Source organism: Alexandromys fortis, unplaced genomic scaffold, assembly GCF_014885135.2.
Source record: "Alexandromys fortis isolate MF-2015 unplaced genomic scaffold, M_Fortis_MF-2015_v1.1 scaffold_163, whole genome shotgun sequence".
Classification (NCBI taxonomy): domain Eukaryota; kingdom Metazoa; phylum Chordata; class Mammalia; order Rodentia; family Cricetidae; genus Alexandromys; species Alexandromys fortis.
The window spans coordinates 1,301,045-1,320,415 of NW_026068085.1; the positions used below are offsets into that span (position 1 = coordinate 1,301,045).

The 19,371-nt window shown below is 40.4% G+C and overlaps 1 protein-coding gene across 5 annotated transcripts in view; it reads right to left on the bottom strand.

Annotated features, from left to right (window-relative positions):
• The window catches only part of Kiaa0825 (KIAA0825 ortholog), a 414,990-nt gene that overhangs the window by 200,044 nt on the left and 195,575 nt on the right, over nt 1-19,371 (bottom strand). For 4 of the 5 annotated variants that reach the window (XM_050122178.1, XM_050122180.1, XM_050122181.1 and 1 more), the window contains exons 18-20: nt 15,047-15,203; nt 11,775-11,933; nt 9,824-9,918 (exon numbers count right to left, since the gene is read on the bottom strand). In XM_050122178.1, coding sequence (XP_049978135.1) covers nt 9,824-9,918; nt 11,775-11,933; nt 15,047-15,203 — 411 coding nt within the window. Of the gene's footprint in view, nt 1-9,823; nt 9,919-11,774; nt 11,934-15,046; nt 15,204-19,371 lie in introns of those variants that run through there. The other variant, XR_007588753.1, reaches the window with a different exon arrangement.

Below are 19,371 nucleotides of genomic sequence, written 5' to 3' on the forward strand. Positions count from 1 at the left end.
CAATAAGCCCCGGGGGGGGGGGGCCGTCCCGGGGTGGGGGGCCTCGAATCTTTTAGGAAACAGGCCGGGGAAGCCATGGGAAGCAAACCCGCCAGCAGTCCCCCCCCCCCCCCCGCCATGACCTCTGCATCAGCTCCTCACTCTAGGATTCTGCCCTTGTATGAGCTCCTGTCCTGACCTTTGTATTCTGGATGTTATTAGGTTTAATTTGTTAACCCTGAGTAGTCATTTGACAAGAAATGCTTCACAATCTTCTCAGTCAATAGCATAAAATGGAAAGCCCTTTCTTTATAGCTTTAGAAAGTCTCTGTTATATCAAAAAAAAGTATTATATATTTCATCTACTTTTATAAATCTCAATATTTGTGTTTTTTCCTCACTTAAAACTTTATCCAAAATAAAGTTTTATATAAAATGAAAAGGATTTGTTGCCTTAGATAAGTGATATCACAAGGTAGGCTAGGAAGCAGGAAACAGATTAACAACTCTGTGAATGTCAGTATTGTTCAGTTTGCTTTAGTGCCTGTCCTGTCTCTTGGAGACTAGGCTGGCCTTGAACTCACAGAGATCCACCTGCCTCTGCCTCTAAGTGCTAAGATTAAAGGCGTGTGCCACCACTGTTTGGCTCAGTATTGTTTAGTTTTTAATAAGTACACGATTTAAAGTATTTTTGCAAGGTTCTTCATATGTCCATTAGCAAAGCTTGTTTATTGGTAATCTTTCCTTAACTCAGAAGGTTCTGAAACAAAAGGAAGCCATCTAAATAGAATTTATTCACGCTGGAACCTGAACATCAAGGGGATGGCTCTACCCTCTTACAAACACGCCTTATGGCACAAGTGTAAGCAGGAGGCACCTGAGGTTCTCACCCAGGTGTGGACAGGTGTCAAAAGTATCTGTGAATGTCAAGATGACACATACTGAAAATTAACATGGGTTACTTTGTTGATAGATGCCCTGAGACTTTGGAAAATAGGGATTTTTTTTTTTTGAGAGCTGTGGGGACTAGCAGATGCCTAATGATGGCCATAGACTGATCTTGGATGAGAAGAACTGAAAAATGCCAGTTGAGGGAAGCAGACAACGTAACCCTGGACAAAGGTGTTTTTTTTTTTTTCTCCGCACAGAGTTCTCAAGTATAGATTTTAGGAGGCGCTTAGCTCCCACAATCCTTCACTCTATTAGCTGTCTGAGTTTGCACATGAGTAACCTCTGCTCTCTCTCTCTCACCTGAAGGAACACTTAGTGCTGGTCAGTAAATTATGATTCATCTTATAACCAAGGGATGGTGAGAACCCTGCCATTGTTATGACAAAGCATGTAAACATGACTAAGAAAAGAACCAAAATTAGTTTATGTTTTCAAAAAGTCACAGATAGGAAGGGAATGAGTTGGTAATATAAATTAAATTCTGTGTGTTTCAATGTACTGAGCCAATACTATAATTTTAAGTTGACAAGAATGTGGAATAGCTCCTAAATGACTTATTAACCCAAATTAATAAAGTCAAAACTATTTCATGCAATTATAGTTGGAGAGGAATTGATGTGGTTGAAGAGTTAGGAAAAGGTATTTTATATTCCATATCTGGCCATCTTTTACTATTTGAAGTGTGTGTATACACACACACACACACACACACACACACACACACACACCTCCCACACACACGTTTTTCAAGACAAGGTTTCCCTGGCTGTCATGGAACTTGCTCTGTAGACCAGGATGACCCTGAGCTCACAGAGATTGCCTGCCTCTGTCTGGGATTAAAGGAGTGTGTTACCACCACCAGGCTATATGTATACATTTTTATATTTTGTAACAAAATAAATTTCAACATTAAGATAAATATTCAGTGACTAACTTGATTTTTAAAGCCCTTCTCAAAGACTGCACAGTATGGAATAAAGAGAAAAGATTTAAAGATTTAAAAATAGATCCCAGGTCCATTAGGGTGAGAATGCCAGGGACAGGGAAAGGAAGCAATGTTCTTCCGAGTGCTGCACAAACACCGCAGGTCTGCAGTGTACTAGGAAACTCAACAATATGCTATATACAAAGAAGGTAAAGATTACTACTAGTTGTTGCTCAGATTTGGTATTTTTTTTTCCCAGAAGGAAATTTATTGGAGAAAGAGAAATAATGGAGGCTAAGTTCGAGGGTAATGAGGTGAGAGGTCTCAGAGCACATGGTGATCTTCTCTCTGGTCCGAGCGGCAGCAGAATACGAAGCGCAATGGACCTTTGTTGCACAATCCAGAGACTTGTTCAGAACGTTTGCAGGATTTTTTTTCTACAGTAGCAGCTCACACTTCTTGAGGCTCCATCTTGAAGAGCAGAGTCTTCTGGGTCCCCAAAGGAGATGGACACATCCTGGTCCTCTACCCCTGGCTGCTCATCAGTTTTAGTCTCCTCAGCTTAATTGCACTTAGTACACATAAATCTAACTCATAAATCTATAAGGAAGTATCTTCAGAAAGACCACTTCCTCACATTATGGGATAGCAATATAAAGCAACTGAGATGCTCAGTGGTGATCCCTGCACCTTCAAGCTGCCACAGTCAGACTGGAGGGCCCATGGTAGCTGCTCCTGACAGAACCTATGCTAAAACTTTCTGCAGGAAACATCCCAGAGGCTTTGGAGTCTGAACAGTAGTTAACAGGGGAAATACTTAAAGAGTAGTCATTGAAGAAAGAATGTGTTCTATACAAGTAAGTTTTTAAATAGCTTTTGATCCACTGCAAGAACCCAAAGTGCCAGCATGTGAATGTATAATTAGGTAGATGAAAATTTATTACAAAGTAAATTTTGGTTCACTGTGACAAGCAAAATATTCTCCCAAGGCTGCTTTTGAGAAAATTATTATACCTTCCTTTCATCAAAATGTTGCCAATTCTGCATTTCTGTCAGCAGTACTTAACATATTTATTTAGGTTGTCTATTTTCTCACTCAAGTAATGGAGATCTTGTTCAAATTACATCGTTGTTAACTTACATAATTCATAGTTACTTAATCTTGCCATATATATAAGAGCCTGTTTTTCGTATCCACCATGTCCCTCCACATCAACTGTCCTTAATGTCCTTCAGTAACTCTGTGTCCTTGTCACTTTGTTCCTTTAAGACTTTGGTGGTCCTCTCAAGTCCACATGTAAAAGTCCAGCCAGAAACCTGATGCCAGTCAAATCCAAGGACTCAGTTTATCTTCCAAAGTTTCAACATGAGAGAGCTCTCTTTCTCAAAAGGATTAGAAATAACGAAAACAAAATTGGACTTTTAGAAGGAAGTGTGGGAGACTCTTTTTTTTTTTTGCTTTGTTTTGTTTTTCAAGACAGGGTTTCTCTGTAGCTTTGGAGCCTGTCCTAGAACTAGCTCTTGTAGACCAGACTGGCCTCGAACTCACAGAGATCTGCCTGCCTCTCAAGTGCTGGGATTAAAGGCATGTGCCACCACAGCCTGGCCATGTGAGGGACTCTTATTGAGTAACTTGAACCTTACTGCATTGGTTACTAAGTCTAAATAATACTAGCAGATCAAAGTACAGTACTGTGTTGATCGATGATAGGGATGCATTCTGAGAACTAAGTAATTAGGCCATTTTCTCATCATGCTAAGATCACAGAGTTCACAACCTAAGAAGGCTTCAATGTTAGTGGTGCAGTCTTATCTCACAAGACTACTCCATGTATGTGATACAGGACTGACTGAAAGGTTATCCAGCTCATTGGTGTTTAAGTATATTACCTAGAAAATAATGATTTTCCAAATAAATGCCTTGACTGCAGTAGATGCTTGAGTATTAGACCAGCAGGGCTGTGACAGAAGTGAACCTGGGCTACACAGAAGAGAATGTGGGATCAGATTGCTATATCTTGTCAGGTTATTATCCAGGAAGCAAGGAGGAACAAGAATAATCCATGCGGTCTGGGGAGGGAAGGCCCTCAGGAATGTTCTCCAGAGAAAAGGAGAAAAGGGCCATTTCTTCCTGGCCCTTTTGTGTTGACTAAAGCAGAGGTCTTCAGAGTCATTAGACAAAAGTAGTTCAGAATATGGATTGAATCAGGAACTGAACACATTCTTTAGACTTCTGTGCACTGGTTTTATTATGAACAAAACGATGACATTGATCTATCTTATAAGGTTACAGTAGGATTATAGTCAAACGTGTATGTAGAGAGCTTTAATTATTCAAGCCATGCATCAACTCTCTCCACTGTTTCCACACCATTAATATTGTTGCAAGAAGTATAGATCCAAAAATAGAAAAAGCAAGAAAAAAGAAAAGCTGACCAGAAGTAGGGAATACTACTACATAAAGCATCGGACACTGAGGAAGGATTGTGCCATTCTAGTACCAGTTGTCATGACACGGTTATAGTAAGGGCCACAGATATTTGTGTGAAGATGTTGTATATACCACAAATAACAACGGGCATACATGTTTCTCAATAGAAAACAGGGTGTTGATGAGTCTGTTTGGTTTGTGTACCAATCCCTTTGTCTTCAGTGTTAAATTTAGTCATCCTAAACACATAGGAGGCAAGCTCTGTGCAAACACCACAATGCTGTAGGGATTCCGGATGCGAGTGCAGCCCTCTGTTTAAAAAGATAAGAGTGAAACTGGGCAGAGAGAATGGCCAGTGTGCCGCCCAGGAAGAGGCCCTGCCCAGCTAAATGCAGCGGTATACAGTTCTCACACCTGCAGTAAAACTTTGTTTATGTGCATTTGGTGCCAACGTTTTTCTAGCACTATGTCAGAGCAAGAAACCTGTCCTTACATCATAATGCAATTTTATAGGAATGTTTTGTTATTTTTTATGAGATAAAACTGGGTATAATGGTTGAATTAAAAATTAGTAACCACAAAAAAAAAGAAAGAAAAGAAAAAAATAAGACGATGGTGGGAGTAACTGAGGCCAGGGACTTTTGGTGGAGGTGGGGAGCAAAGGGTCCTCTTTGGAGCTGGAACATGACAAAAACAAACAACACCAGCAGACACCAAATCTGAATGCCACAGCAAAGGTAATGTGTGTAACAACCGGGAGGCGTGGACTCATAAGACAGCATCGTTCCTTAAAACCACCTCTGGGCTTTACTGCCGTAAACAACTAAAAACATTTTACTAATGGCAGCAGCGCCTGCTAACAGTAACTTGGGAGGGTGGGGTATGCGGTTCGAGGCCAGAAACAGCCATTCCTGTTCACCAGCCATAGTAGGGCACGCTCTGTCACCTGACAGGGGTCCTCACGTGACACAGAGTAAAGTCACTTCATATTTGTTGGTAAAGGACAACACCTCCACTGATCAACAGCTATTTTTCAACACATTTCCTAACTTTGTTTTCCTCTCAGATACATGGTTATTGTCCACCTGGAAAGGTCCCAGCGTGACAGCCAGAAATCTGCCACCACCACCCCTTCGGCTGTTCCTGCCATCGTATTTAATTGTGTTTGCTCAACTTGAAGCCAAACTCATATGCAGTATATTTAGATAGTAAAATAGCATAGCGGGCTACTGTAATAGCACGTTATTTTCAACACCACAATTCTTGGGAATTAGTCTGAGTAAATAAGGTAAAGAGAAGAGAAGCAACATAAATCTGTTCCCGTGACAAGGCAAACAGTATCAAATGGCCATCTGGAGATCAGCCGTGGAGGAAGGAGCAGAGCAAGCCTTAGACGCACTCTCCAGAAATGCAATCACCACCCTTCGATGCTCTGGATTTATTTTCAAGTGAAAGAGGATGAAAGTAGGAATGGACCAGTAAGAAGCAGGGATAAGAACCTTGATTATTTTGAAAGATCAATGTACAATCACAGCACTTACTCTTCCAGGACATTAAGGGAAAAGTGTACAACTGATCTATGTGCTGGTTTTCTAAGCCTCCAGGAATTTTCATTTCCTATAACAGCAAACTTAATAAATCAAAACACGTATATCATTGATACATATTGAGGATTTCTTCCAAAAGATCTCAGATACTTCAGTTTTTTTTTAAATGTCTCAGGAAATAAACCCTTCACAATAAATTTACAAAGGCGGGGCTCGATACTGCTGGCAGCTGACCCCATCTGACGGTTTCACCTCCGAGTTTTAGCGTCATCAGATCCAAGCCCTTTCACTTGAATGTCAAAAGACTTGGGAAGCAGAGAGTCAAGAACAGGCTTGAAGTGAGCCAATTAATTAAAAATAAAGACCTGCTTCCTGTTCTTTTAATCTGAGCCAAATTTCACATAATAAAAATAAACCAGGCATTTTAAATAGAAAGATTACAAATAACCTGACTGCCATCCAAATGTTGAAAACACAGAGGAAAAATATATATACATTGGTATAGTTCTTTAACTTGATATTTACCAGAGAAAATTTTCATGCCTACATGGCCACTGATATAGCATCACATCTGGAGATGACCTACCCTGTGCTAAACTGTTGGGAGCCAACTTTTCCTGGGCATTCCTAGTCTTCGTTTATTGTTATTTTAGGTAGTGCTGCCTAGAGCCCACTGTGCTCCCAGATTATTCAAGGCAATGCTTTCAGCGTTGAAACAAAGCAGGCACCAATTTCACAGAATTTATGCTTTACTCTAGAGCATATGATTGAAAGAATATAAATAAAATTGAAATTTCAGATCATAATTAAAAAAAAAAACACAAGCTGGGCAGTGGTGGCACATGCCTTTAGTGCCAGCACTCGGGAGGCAGAGGCAGATTGATCTCTGTAGTTCGAGGCCAGCCTAGTCTACAAGAGCTAGTTCCAGGACAGGCTCAAAATCTACAGAGAAATCCTGTCTTGAAAAACCAAAGAGAGAGAAAGAGAGAGAGAGAGACAGAGAGAGAGAGAGAGAGAGAGAGAGAGAGAGAGAGAACACCACAGAGAATATAATACAGGGTGACTCACAGAGCTTTTTAAATAGGTGATAAGAAAAGGACATCAGTTTTGGAAGGTAATATTTACACCAATGAGATGGCATCCTTGTGAATTGTGAGGGGCCTCATGGTGCGAAATGGAGAGTTCAAAGAACCTGAAGAAGGCAACCTGCAGAGTGTCATGGATCAGAAAGAAGCACTTCAGTGTAAGACTATTGATGGAGCACAGCCCATATCCCCAACAAGGACTCATCAGGGTGGCCTTACTCTGCCTTTGGAATAACACTGAAACTGCCTACATAATACAAGCCAGAATTGCTCTAGATACAAATATTGTTGCCACCAAGATTTCTCTTGAATACATTTAAGCTGTCTGTCAAGTATTCAGCTCTGGGTACTTATCTCATAAATGGCTATGTTGACCTTGATTTCTTGGTGTTTTTCTCCCTAGTTGTCTCCTAAACCCATAGGCCCTATGCCCTGATAGCTGTCTTGCCTAGCCTCACCTGTTGATTTAGGCCTGGAATGGCTACAAACTTGGTGGCTTGGGGAATTCATTTGATAATTCTTCATTTATTTTAGAACAGATTAAACAACAGATTAAACAATGAGCCTCATACATGACAAGAGAACTCTACTAAGTGAGCCATAGTGAATCTTCACACTCTTTTTACTCAACAGAACTAACGCTGGGCACCTTCCTGCAAAGGTGTTTTGACTTACAAATAGTTTAACACTCTTGGTGTGTTAACTCCATGGAGTAGCAACATAATTTCATTTTATCTATACGGAAATCTAAAGTCAAAAGAGAAGCTCCTGAGAACTCAGGAATTCTACTTTCTCATGCTTGTCTTATGCTAGCGATGAGGGGAGTCTGGTCTGGTCAAAAAGACATTTTAGAAGGAGATCACATGGATGCTGTCCTCCTAAATATTTTTTGACAATTTCATATTGAGCTCAGTTTGTTTCATAGCATTAGGTCTACCATCAACATCCACAGCCTCATTTATGCATGCAAGCCGTAATCACTACAGAGTTATTACCAAGAAAAGGGGATGAGTCACACTGGTGCAGCTGGTGACTGATGCCAAAGTGGGCTCCTCTGGAGTCCTTCACTGTAAGGAACAAGTGTGATCTTGCAGACAGTGGATGGCACACATAGCCCTCTTCTAAAGGGTCATTCTTCTGTAGTCTCATTTCAATCATGTGCTTCAGACAACCACATTAGCAAAAATTCCTATTTTTTTTTAACTCTCAGCATTTTTAGGTAGACCAAAAAAGAGAGTGTTTTAGAATTTTAGAGAAAAACAGCAGAAACCATTTCCTTACCAGCTCAATATCAATCCAAACTCATAAATAAAACTTAAAATAAATGAAGTGACAGCTGATGGTCATCTCAGATGTCTACCATCACTCAGGGTGAATCAATTAGGCCCATTGTTGCTTGTGGTGTCTCCTAGTTTTCAGTAGAATGCTTTTCACACCATTCCGTAAAATCCCAGGTTCTTATTAAGATTAGATTGTAGCTGCCTTTATTAAAGATTCATGAGCCTGAGATAAGGGAACTGTCTGACCTGCTATTCTGGAGGAAATTTGCAGGTTATTTTTCCTCCTACTCACTCTTGCACTATCACAGGGAAATAGAACTAAATATCCAGTGACCTAATTGAAATCTATGATTAAACAATATTCCTCTTAAACACAGATAACAATATGAAAATTCTGTTAAAATAAAATTTCCTTATACATGGTTATTATACAATGCAAATGTAGCAAGTTTTGAAAGATGTGTTGTCCCTAGAATACCATTTAGTTGATTAGAAGCTACTAAAGAAAAATTAGGAAACTATAATATTTAATCTGCACAAACTCAAAACTTTTTGAATAGCAGGAGGAAAGGCTTATCCTTTCTAGTGGGTTTCCATACAAAAATTTATATGTTGTGTTTATACCATATAATTTGGTTCAAAACGGGACCTGGCCTCCCTTTCATCAACCCACCTCTCCCATTTCCAGATAACATGGGGATGGGACCAGAGTCCTTCTACCAAACACTAAAAATGAAAAGCATGCAGGCTACTTGCTGAGGAAAATGCTCTGTCTTTCAAGAGGAAGTTGCTCACTTGTTCAACTTGGTCCTAATAGACAAATCATCTTAATTTGCAGGCAAAATATTACAATGCTATTGTGACAGCATATCTGAGGTATAACTTTTACAGTGACACATGCATTGAAGTTCTGTTTTACAAAGTTTTGCTTGGGAAATACTTCAATCTCTTTTAGATATTCTCTTTCATATGCTCAAATTTCACAAGGATGATATAACTCTGCCATGTACTTGCCATTATGTTTTTCAAGAAAAATAGTCAATATTTTGAAAAACATAGATCTCCATAACAAAGATTAAACAGAAATGAATTCCCATACATAGCTATAAGCCTAAAGATAATGTATGAAGAACAAAAGGGTGTGTGTGTGTGTGTGTGTGTGTTTAAACAACCTGAACCAGAGAGGATAATAGACAGTGTCAGAATAACTGGCTGGAAAGTGAAGCAATTTAGTCTTGACAGTCTTCCTCATGTTGGCCCTCACTGGACCAGATAATCTGCTCTGGCATTTTGCATGCACTCATGAAATTGTTGTAAACACAGGTATACCTTTTAAATGCCACTATGGCATTTAAGTCAGTAACTTTTTGTGTTTAGAATAGTAAACCACTCGATATGCAAAGTAAAAAATATTTAAAATTAAGACAAAATAAACTAATTTTGCAACTATTCATTACAGGAAACAGAATTTTAATGTATACATATAAGTTTAGTCATATTTATTTATGATGGGTGCCTCAAAAAACAGAAAATAAGAGATTACCCTGCCAATAAATGTTTTCACTCTCTTAAAGCTGACATACACACTACACACACTTCCTGAGCCCAGACTCCGGTCTTCTCACCTGTTTTTGAGCAGTGCACCAAAGGTCGTCTTATCCACTCGCAGGTGATTTGGCAGCAAGTTTGACCAATTCCAGCACCATGTTGCTGTGGCTGCCTGTTGACGAATGAGAAGACACTATTGTTAGTTATTAATCAGAATTAATGTGATCAGTGAATTCCAGCCCCAGCTGTTACTTGCTAACTAAAAAGGAGGAGCTCAGAACAAGGACTTGGACAGATCACATCAATCATGTCCACAGAGGAGTTGTTTATTACAATAAGACAGCAATTAATTTATAAATCCATTTAGGGATGTAGTCATTATTTATAAAAATATAAATCAATTTCTGGATTCGTTATTTTTCCAAATGTTAATGGCATTTACCCATCAAGTTTTGTTGGGAGGGTGACTTTCGAAGGTGAGCATGGTGACTTGGTGGCTTCTCGTGTGTGACATTACTGTCACAGGTTGTTTTCTAGTACCTCAGTGTGGACACCAGAGGGAAACTCAGTAAGCACTAAGCCTCAAACTATAAGACCCAGCTCAATCAGAGTCAGACACTGTGTGTTAGTAGGAAAATTGTAAGGATTTTCAAATGTAAATAACATACACGATTCTCTTCTCTCATTACTAGATAACTTCACATCAGAGTAAGGAGAAAATTACTGTGAGAAATAGTCTCATAATTTGGAACTTGGTAAACATGCTATTTACTTAAATGAAAAGGGGTGATTTAATAGCTACAATAATTATTTGTGATTTAGAGCAATCTTATGTGCAGTATAAGAAGCACCCAATAAACTATACATTAGGTTTAAACGTATTGTAGGATCTTCTGCTCTGTAAACTAAACAGTTTGGATAATGAGACACCAGCATAGTTTTTGACCAGAGCTACCCCTTGTCACTGCTGATAAATCGAGCACTACAACCCTGTCAGAGAGCAGGAGAATTAGGCCCGGCTTGTCAGCATTTGAAGGTCTTATTCTACTGCAGTATTAATGGATGTGGACGAGAGCTGTAACAGGCATGGTTAAAGTATCATCTGCATGCCAAATCAGGCCAGTGTTTTAATTCTCATTTTCACCAGCACTCTAGGCCAAGCTCTTCTCTTCTGCCCTGCTAGTGCAAGCTGTCTGTCAGGAGTGTTCTGGGGAATTTAAAGAGAGAGAGAGAGAGAGAGAGAGAGAGAGAGAGAGAGAGAGAGAGAGAGAGAGAGAGGAAGAAGAAGAAGAAGGAGGAGGAGGAAGAGGAGGAGGAGAAAGAAGAAGAAGAAAAATGAAAGAAAGAAAGAAAGAAAGAAAGAAAGAAAGAAAGAAAGAAAGACAGAAAGAAAGATCAAATAAAACAAAAGCAATTCAATTCACACATCTTGCGGAAAGAATCTTTTTTAATAAAATTAAAAGTACACAGCTGAAACAATGGCAAAATCTGACTTCTAAAAATATATTGTTTTTATCATGTTGACTTTAATCTAAATATTTCTGCTTTAAAATCATTAGAAAATCCACTTTAAATTTGGGGATGTGTCTAAGGTTATAAAAACCAAATTCATCTCGTGTCTTTTTTAATGTTTCTCAGTGTTCTACAAATCATTTAAAGTGCTTTCTGATCTACTGAACACATTCACAGAGGCAAACATATGTTGGGTAAACATGTGTCCTAAAGGAGGAGTCAACTCAAGGGAGGGAAGAGTTACAAGAAATGCTTGGTTCTTTGAGCCTTATACAGACAAAGCCTGACAGCAACAAGATTCCACGTGAAAGTTAAGTTTTATAGACCAAACATATGAACCAGTTTAACATGTACAAACACTTTGTACAGGCCATGAAAATGACAATGTGAACTTTTGCTTCCTAAAAAAAGTGTGTAGAGGAAGACTACATTACAACAGTAATATGGGTTGTGTCTTACTTCTGATGGACAGAAACCATACATTTAAGTTGAATCTTACACTTAATTTCCACATACCTGATCTAGCATGTTCTCATTGAACATCTTCTGCACATGGAAAGGGTTAAAAACAGGGGGCTGATCTTCTACATTCCTCGAGGTCACTTTCAATGGTTGGCTGAGTAGTGGCTTTTCCTCTGAACCATCTGTAGCAGACAGTTGTTCCTTTAAATAGTCCTTCAGGAAAAGAAGCCTGGGGTCAGGGTGGTCAATGCCCCAGCTCACACTTCTAGTACATTATCTAGATAGCAGTGTGTTGCTGCCCTCAGGAAGTACACACACTCTGAGATCCATAGCTGTGTACATATCACTATCACAGTAGACCTACCAAAACCAAGTTAATCCTAATGGATTAGAGAGTTTAAAACATTCAACAAATCCTCCTGTGCTGAATGAGTGCTTGGTATGTTGCAGTCTTTTGAACAGGCATTGTCGCATCATTGGCTTCATGCGTTACAATGTCTGGCTACCAAAATGTAACTGCAGTGCAAGACTGCACAGGAAAAGGCTGCTCGTTCATTCATTAAATACAGTTGCTCCCTACTCTGGGTTCAGCAGAGCAGTAAGTATCCTGATTTTACTGTAAGGAGTCTCATTCTGTATGGAACTATTTATAATGCGAACTCCCTCCCACACACTTAATCCATGCTGTGGACTGAACACTATCAAGGCTCAATAGAAACTCAGAGTATATAATTCTAATCACCCAAGCACTGGTGCAGCCCTGGACAAGAAGACGGAATCTCCTGCATTATCGCTCATTTGCTACCCATAAAAAAGTAAGGCGAACATCCCCAATCTGTTTTATGGGACTCTTTGGAAAGCAACAAATTAAAATGACTAAAAGAATACCATCAACCTAACAAACGTTTGCTATTAATAAGTTACTTAATAAATAAAAATAAAGACTTGCCTGGCTTTTTAATATACCACAATACATCCCCAGGTTTGCAGCTAATACACATTCTAGAATATTAGAGAGAAGAGCACTCCAGGGGTCATGGAAAACCCTGACCTCCCTGTGTGGTGCACAGGCAGCAGCAGCAGTCTCACCTGGGAGCTTGTTAGAAGGGCAGACTCTCAGCTCCTACCCAGCCAGAACCATCCCTGCTGCTCCAGGGATAGGAGAACAGTTGAAAGTTTTGCAATACTTCAGCCCAGCACCACACTTTCTGGCTTGAAAGGCCAGAGGACAGCCCTGAGGGCTCATGGAGTGAGTCGTACAGTTGTGATGAGAAGCCAAAGATCTATTCTTGTTTCACTGTGTTTGTGTGTGTCCCTGTATCTTCCTGATGTACACTGTGCCCATGTGTTTCACTGTGTGTGTGTGTGTCCCTGTATCTTCCTGATGTACACTGTGCCCATGTGTTTCACTGTGTGTGTGTGTCCCTGTATCTTCCTGATGTACACTGTGCCCATGTGTTTCACTGTGTGTGTGTGTCCCTGTATCTTCATGATGTTCACTGTGTCCAACATGAAAGGCAAATTTTAGATCAAAAAATGCTAAAAATCTAAATAAAATACTACTGTAATTAACAACAGTGATTTCTTTAATTTTCTAATTGCAGAACATCTCATTAAATAGATCAGTTATGTAATGAAACAAAGACTTATTAAATATGATTAGGTAATGAGAAATCCAAGAGAAACAATTTTATGACTAAGGCATAGAGCAGAAACAAAAATTTTCTTCATTATAATTTAAGTCAGGTTTAATTTAAGTCAGGTTTTTAAAGGAATAAAAATCTCATTGGAAAGGAATAATTTGCTTTGGCTATTAACAATTTTTCTTAACTCATTTCCATTGTTAAAACTACATTTAGATTTTCCTGCTTGCGCTGTTTAACAAAAATGTAAATTTGCTGCCAATTCTGAAAGATGCTTTCTCTTGTGTGTTTTCTCTGCTATGTTGATAATCTGCCAGTTAGATGACACCGTGACAATCTGAATTTGATCTCTGGAATCCACATGGAAGCGAAAGGAAAGAAAGGGCTCCACAAAGCTCTCCCTGGACTTCCTCAAGGGCACACACCACGCACGGATACATATGCGAGGATAGGGCAGCAACAATTTCTTGGGGCTGTCCAGACGGCTCAGTGGGTAGGAGCCCCTGCAGTGCAAGGATGAGCACCTGGGCTCAGAACCTGCACTTTATACACAGCCACGCTTGGGCCCATGTGCCTTCCACCACGGTAATGCGGTGTCTAGAGGAGGAGGACTGCTGCAGCTGCCGTTGCCAGCCTAGCTCCAAATGAGAGACTCTGTCTAGGAACGAAGGTGGCTAGGCAGCTGGCGTGCTCTTCCTGAAGACTGTTCCCCAAGCTCAGCCTTCATCATCTGCCTGCAGTTCTTTGTGTGGCTGAAGTTACTTCGGCATGGCTACTGCTGTCTTCCTTGATCATGTTGGTGAGACTAAAGCGTGGAGCTTCTGACATTCCTAGAACACAGTCTTGTCCCTCCAGCTCTCACAGTCTGTCCTCATTTTTGTCCGCAGGGCTTCTTACGATCTCTGAGGGCAATCCTACTGCAAACTCTGCCTCACTGCTCACAGGAACTGCTCTAGCCAACCTGAGTGTCCAGACATAGAAACCCCTGAAGAAGATGTCTTTCCAAGGGAGGAATTTCAGTAAATCAAAGCAAGGAAGAATTGCTGAATTCCCTAATAAAGAGCACAGTAGAACTGGGTGTGATAACACAAGCCTTCAATCCTAGCACGCTAAAGGCCAGGGCAAGCAAATATCTCTGAGAGTCTGGTTTACAAAACAAGTTCCAGACCAGCCAGGCTACATAGTGAGACCCAGTCTCAAAAAAAAAAAAAAAAAAAAAAAAAAACCCACACAAGATCACTATTTTCCTGATGACTTTATGATTTGAGGCTTTTGTTTTTTATTACATAGGAAATTCTCAACTTTATCAACCCAAGGAAAATAGCTGTTTCTCCTCAGAAAATCCTTCATTTCTACAAATACCAGACTGCACAATCGGCTGAACGTACCACAAACACACAATTCCCAAACTGCATTTCTCATCTCTATATTTCAGAACCGAACTGAGTTTATGAGCTGTGTTATTGTTTAAATCATATAAATAAAACCTATATTGTTTCAGGAAGCCTTTTTCTGTACATGCAGAGCAGCCAGGGCTAAATAGATTCTATTAATAATGCAATATTGAGTTTAGTATTGACTTTAAGAAGTATTATCACCTCCTTGACTAACCCTTAGCTGCCAGCAGACGCTGCCTCAGGCCAGTACACACCTAATTGCTCGGTAAAAAGAGCGTTTCCCTACCTCATTGAGCCGCATGATGTGATAAATTCGCCTCAGGTACTTGCTGCCACCTGGTTTGTGGCAGAGATCCAGGACCATCGCGTTTGTTTTCTGCTCAGTCAGTTCAAGAGCGGCATCTCCTTCTATGCCTGAGCTTTTCCCCACCATCAGGAATGCACTAAACACAGAGGACAAATATGTGTTAGTGATGTGGGACTGCATACATGGCAAGGAAAGAGACTGAGTGTGAAGAGTAAATGTACAGTTTGCATTCGAAGCACCCTTAAAGGCTCTCTTCAAATAGTATGTCTTCCCAAAGCAGCGCAGCTCCAATACACTGCCCAGGAACAAAGCACCCGAAAGCATTTTTAAAATCTAAATCATTTCTTTGAAAAGAGTTGTTTGTTGAGTTTAAACTCTTATCTATAGAACACTTCCCATTACTGTAATTGTTGAAATTGTCACAATCATGGGATGAAAATAAAACCTTTCATTTAAGAAAGATTTGTATTTTCTATTTGAGGACAAAAAGAATCACTGGTGCCAGAAACAGCTTCAGTATTCCACCAAAGACAACGTGTCCAAACGCAGAGACCAGTGCCTCAAGACCCCGCCCAGGCTAACTACTGAGCATTTGAAACAGGACTTTGACACCTGTTGCCCCAAACACACTGCAGACTCCCTCGCCTACTTAATCCTAACAGACACTTAGAGAGAAAAATCACTACTTTGGTTATTATTCCCCGTCTAAAGTCTACTATCATCCTGCTGGGAATGTGGAGTTACAGATATACATGCTTCTTTATAAAATTTTGTAAGTTTGAGAATTATTTGCGTATTAGTAAGAGATGACAAAAGTGAGACACCACCAATTATGACGCCAGTGCGAGCTTCCAACGGTCGTCCCCAGGGTGTGCTCCCCACCGACTCTCACTATAGATGCTACTGGACCAGAGTGTCACCAGGGTGTGCTCCCCACCGACTCTCACTATAGATGCTACTGGACCACAGTGTCCCCAGGGTGTGCTCCCCACCGACTCTCACTATTACTGGACCACAGTGTCCCCAGCATGTGCTCCCCACACTGACTCTCACTATAGATGCTACTGGACCACAGTGTCCCCAGGGTGTGCTCCCCACCGACTCTCACTATAGATGCTACTGGACCACAGTGTCCCCAGCTCCCCACACCGACTCTCACTATAGATGCTACTGGACCACAGTGTCCCCAGGGTGTGCTCCCCACCGACTCTCACTATAGATGTTACTGGACCACAGTGTCCCCAGCATGTGCTCCCCACACTGACTCTCACTATAGATGCTACTGGACCACAGTGTCCCCAGCTCCCCACCGACTCTCACTATAGATGCTACTGGACCACAGTGTCCCCAGCTCCCCACACCGACTCTCACTATAGATGTTACTGGACCACAGTGTCCCCAGCTCCCCACACCGACTCTCACTATAGATGTTACTGGACCACAGCGTCCCCAACATCTGCCACCACACCAACTCCCACTATATATGCATTTAGACTGTGTTAGGCTTTGTTATCTAAACATTTGTAGGCATATTCATGGGTTTATACTGTTTCCCAGAATAAATGAAATTTACTGTCATGTAATCAGCTGTATGCTGCAGGTCACTGCTGAGATTTTGCCATGATTATAAAATTAGTTCTGCTGAGAGTTGGTACCATTGACCTGAGGACTCCAAATGATACCCAGCTGCTGGACATTAACTTTGATATTGCTTCCACATGCAGCTGCAAAACACCCCTCTCTCACACACACAGGAAATTTAAGACTACATAAGTCTTGCTCAAGAAAAAAGGAAATAAAGTGATTCCTACAGACTCAAAAATGCTCATTAGCTAGAGCAAATTTATAAAAGACATTGTTACACTAAGAAATTTGCACCTATCATTTTGAACCTGCATATACGTTGCAAGCAGAATTTCTTGTCGGGATTTGCAGAGGATGACATTGAGAAAGTTGAGGCCCCGACAAAGGAGGATCTCAGTGTCAACCCGCGGATTGTATCCTTTCCTGTCCATCACTATGCAGGTGAAGCAAATGATTGCATTCAGTCAATGCTATGATTAATGAGTTCCTCTCTGGATTTGGGACTGCTTATCAATCATGTCATTAGGGAGAATGTGCCCTGAAAGAGGCAGACCTTAGCCAAGGAATAACTGCATTAATCTTAATCTGTATATGCACCCAGCCAGCCAAGTCAGGGTCACCATGATGAAAAACAATAGTCTTCAACTCAACAAATTACTCTGCAAAGACATTTCTTTACTTTTGTGCTGTGTGTTCTCCAGCATCTGAGTTGCCTGTTTCCAGCCTGAGAGTTACCACAGGGTGAAGGTTATTTTAACGAATAGTGAGGCTTTCAGGCAGTATGCAAGGCAAGTGACACTTACGCTGCCTCCCTCCAGCTGCAGCTACTTCCATAAAACCAAAGCTGAATCTAATGCGAACGGGAAAAGGCTGATAAATGATATTATGCACTTCCAAGATAATCTTCTTGAGGAATTTAAGAGAAAATTACTTTCATTTAAATTGTTGCATAGACTTTTTTAAATAAAATAACCCTGTGGAAAAACTGAGGCAACCCTCTGACTGATGCAGACACACTGATCTGAAGTGTGTTTATCCATTTTCCTCAAAGTGTAGACCTATGAGATCAAGTCATGAGAAGATGGAAACACATACACAGAGCATGCATGCACACCCACACCAGATCATCAATCTAAAATCACAGTCAAAAAGGAATATATCAATAGCATACAAGCTCAGTGAACTGGCTATCTATAGTAAGGCAATTTTACCTTTTTCAAATATATATGATAAATAACTTTAAGTCTGCATTTTTATATATTAGTATTATTTATGAAATTGAGAATGACATGGTATTATGATAATTTTCTTACTTTTCAGAATCTAGAAAACATTTTAAAAATCAGTAAATCCTTTCCTTTTTGTTACTTGTTGTGAAAAACAACTGACAACTTTTGAGTACTAGCTAACCAACTACATCCTATCCAGACAATGTCCTAACCAACTACATCCTATCCAGACAATGTCCTAACCAACTACATCCTATCCAGACAATGTCCTAACCAACTACATCCTATCCAGACAATGTCCTAACAAACTACATCCTATCCAGACAAGGTCCTAACTAACTACATCCTATCCAGACAATGTCCTAACCAACTACATCCTATCCAGACAATGTCCTAACCAACTACATCCTATCCAGACAATGTCCTAACCAACTACATCCTATCCAGACAATGTCCTAACCAACTACATCCTATCCAGACAATGTCCTAACCAACTACATCCTATCCAGACAATGTCCTAACCAACTACATCCTATCCAGACAAGGTCCTAACTAACTACATCCTATCCAGACAATGTCCTAACCAACTACATCCTATCCAGACAAGGTCCTAACCAACTACATCCTATCCAGACAATGTCCTACTGGAAAAGAGACTAAATCTATTGGTGTTTGTTGGTGGTGGTTTAGAACTTAAGAATTACCTTCTGAAGGAAAATTATCTTAGGAATGACCGGAAGTGTTATTTTGAATATATATTATCTATAGGAATTCTAAGGCAGCAATATCATACATTTTACTTCGTAGCAGATTCAGATCTGCTATTTTCAACCTTCTCTTTGTTCTCACTCTGTTTTATACCCATTACCACAAATAATGACATTTGACTTTAATCTTTTACTCACTGGATTCAAGCCTGTAATTTTGTACTGGATTCAAATAATAAAGATTAAGAAGGTCACTAACTGTCAATGTCACTAAGCATTTCCCTGACGTCTACTGCCATTCCTTCCCCTGCACACACCAAAGTGATGTGGGAGTGTCATATATCAATCTCTTGATTTCATTGGTTAATTAAATAAACAAACTGCTTGCCCTGATAGGTTAAAACATAGGTGGGAGGAGTAAACAGGAGGAAGATGGGAGGAGTAAACAGAATGGAATGCTGGGAGGAAGAGGAAGTGAGCTCAGACCTGACAGCTCTGCTCTCTGGAGCAGAGAAGCCATGCTCAGCTCTCCAGGGTAGACCCAACAGCTCTGCTCTCTGGAGCAGAGAGGCATGCTCCGCTCTCCCGGGCAGATGCATGCAATGAAGCTCCTCCGACCCAGGATGGACGTAGGCTAGAATCTTCCTGGTAAGCGCACCTTGGGGTGCTTACACACGTTATTAGAAATGGGCTAGTCCAGGTGCGAGAGTTAGCCGAGAAGAGGCTAGATATAATGGGCAAGCAGTGTTTAAAAGAATACAATTTGTGTGTAGTTATTTCGGGG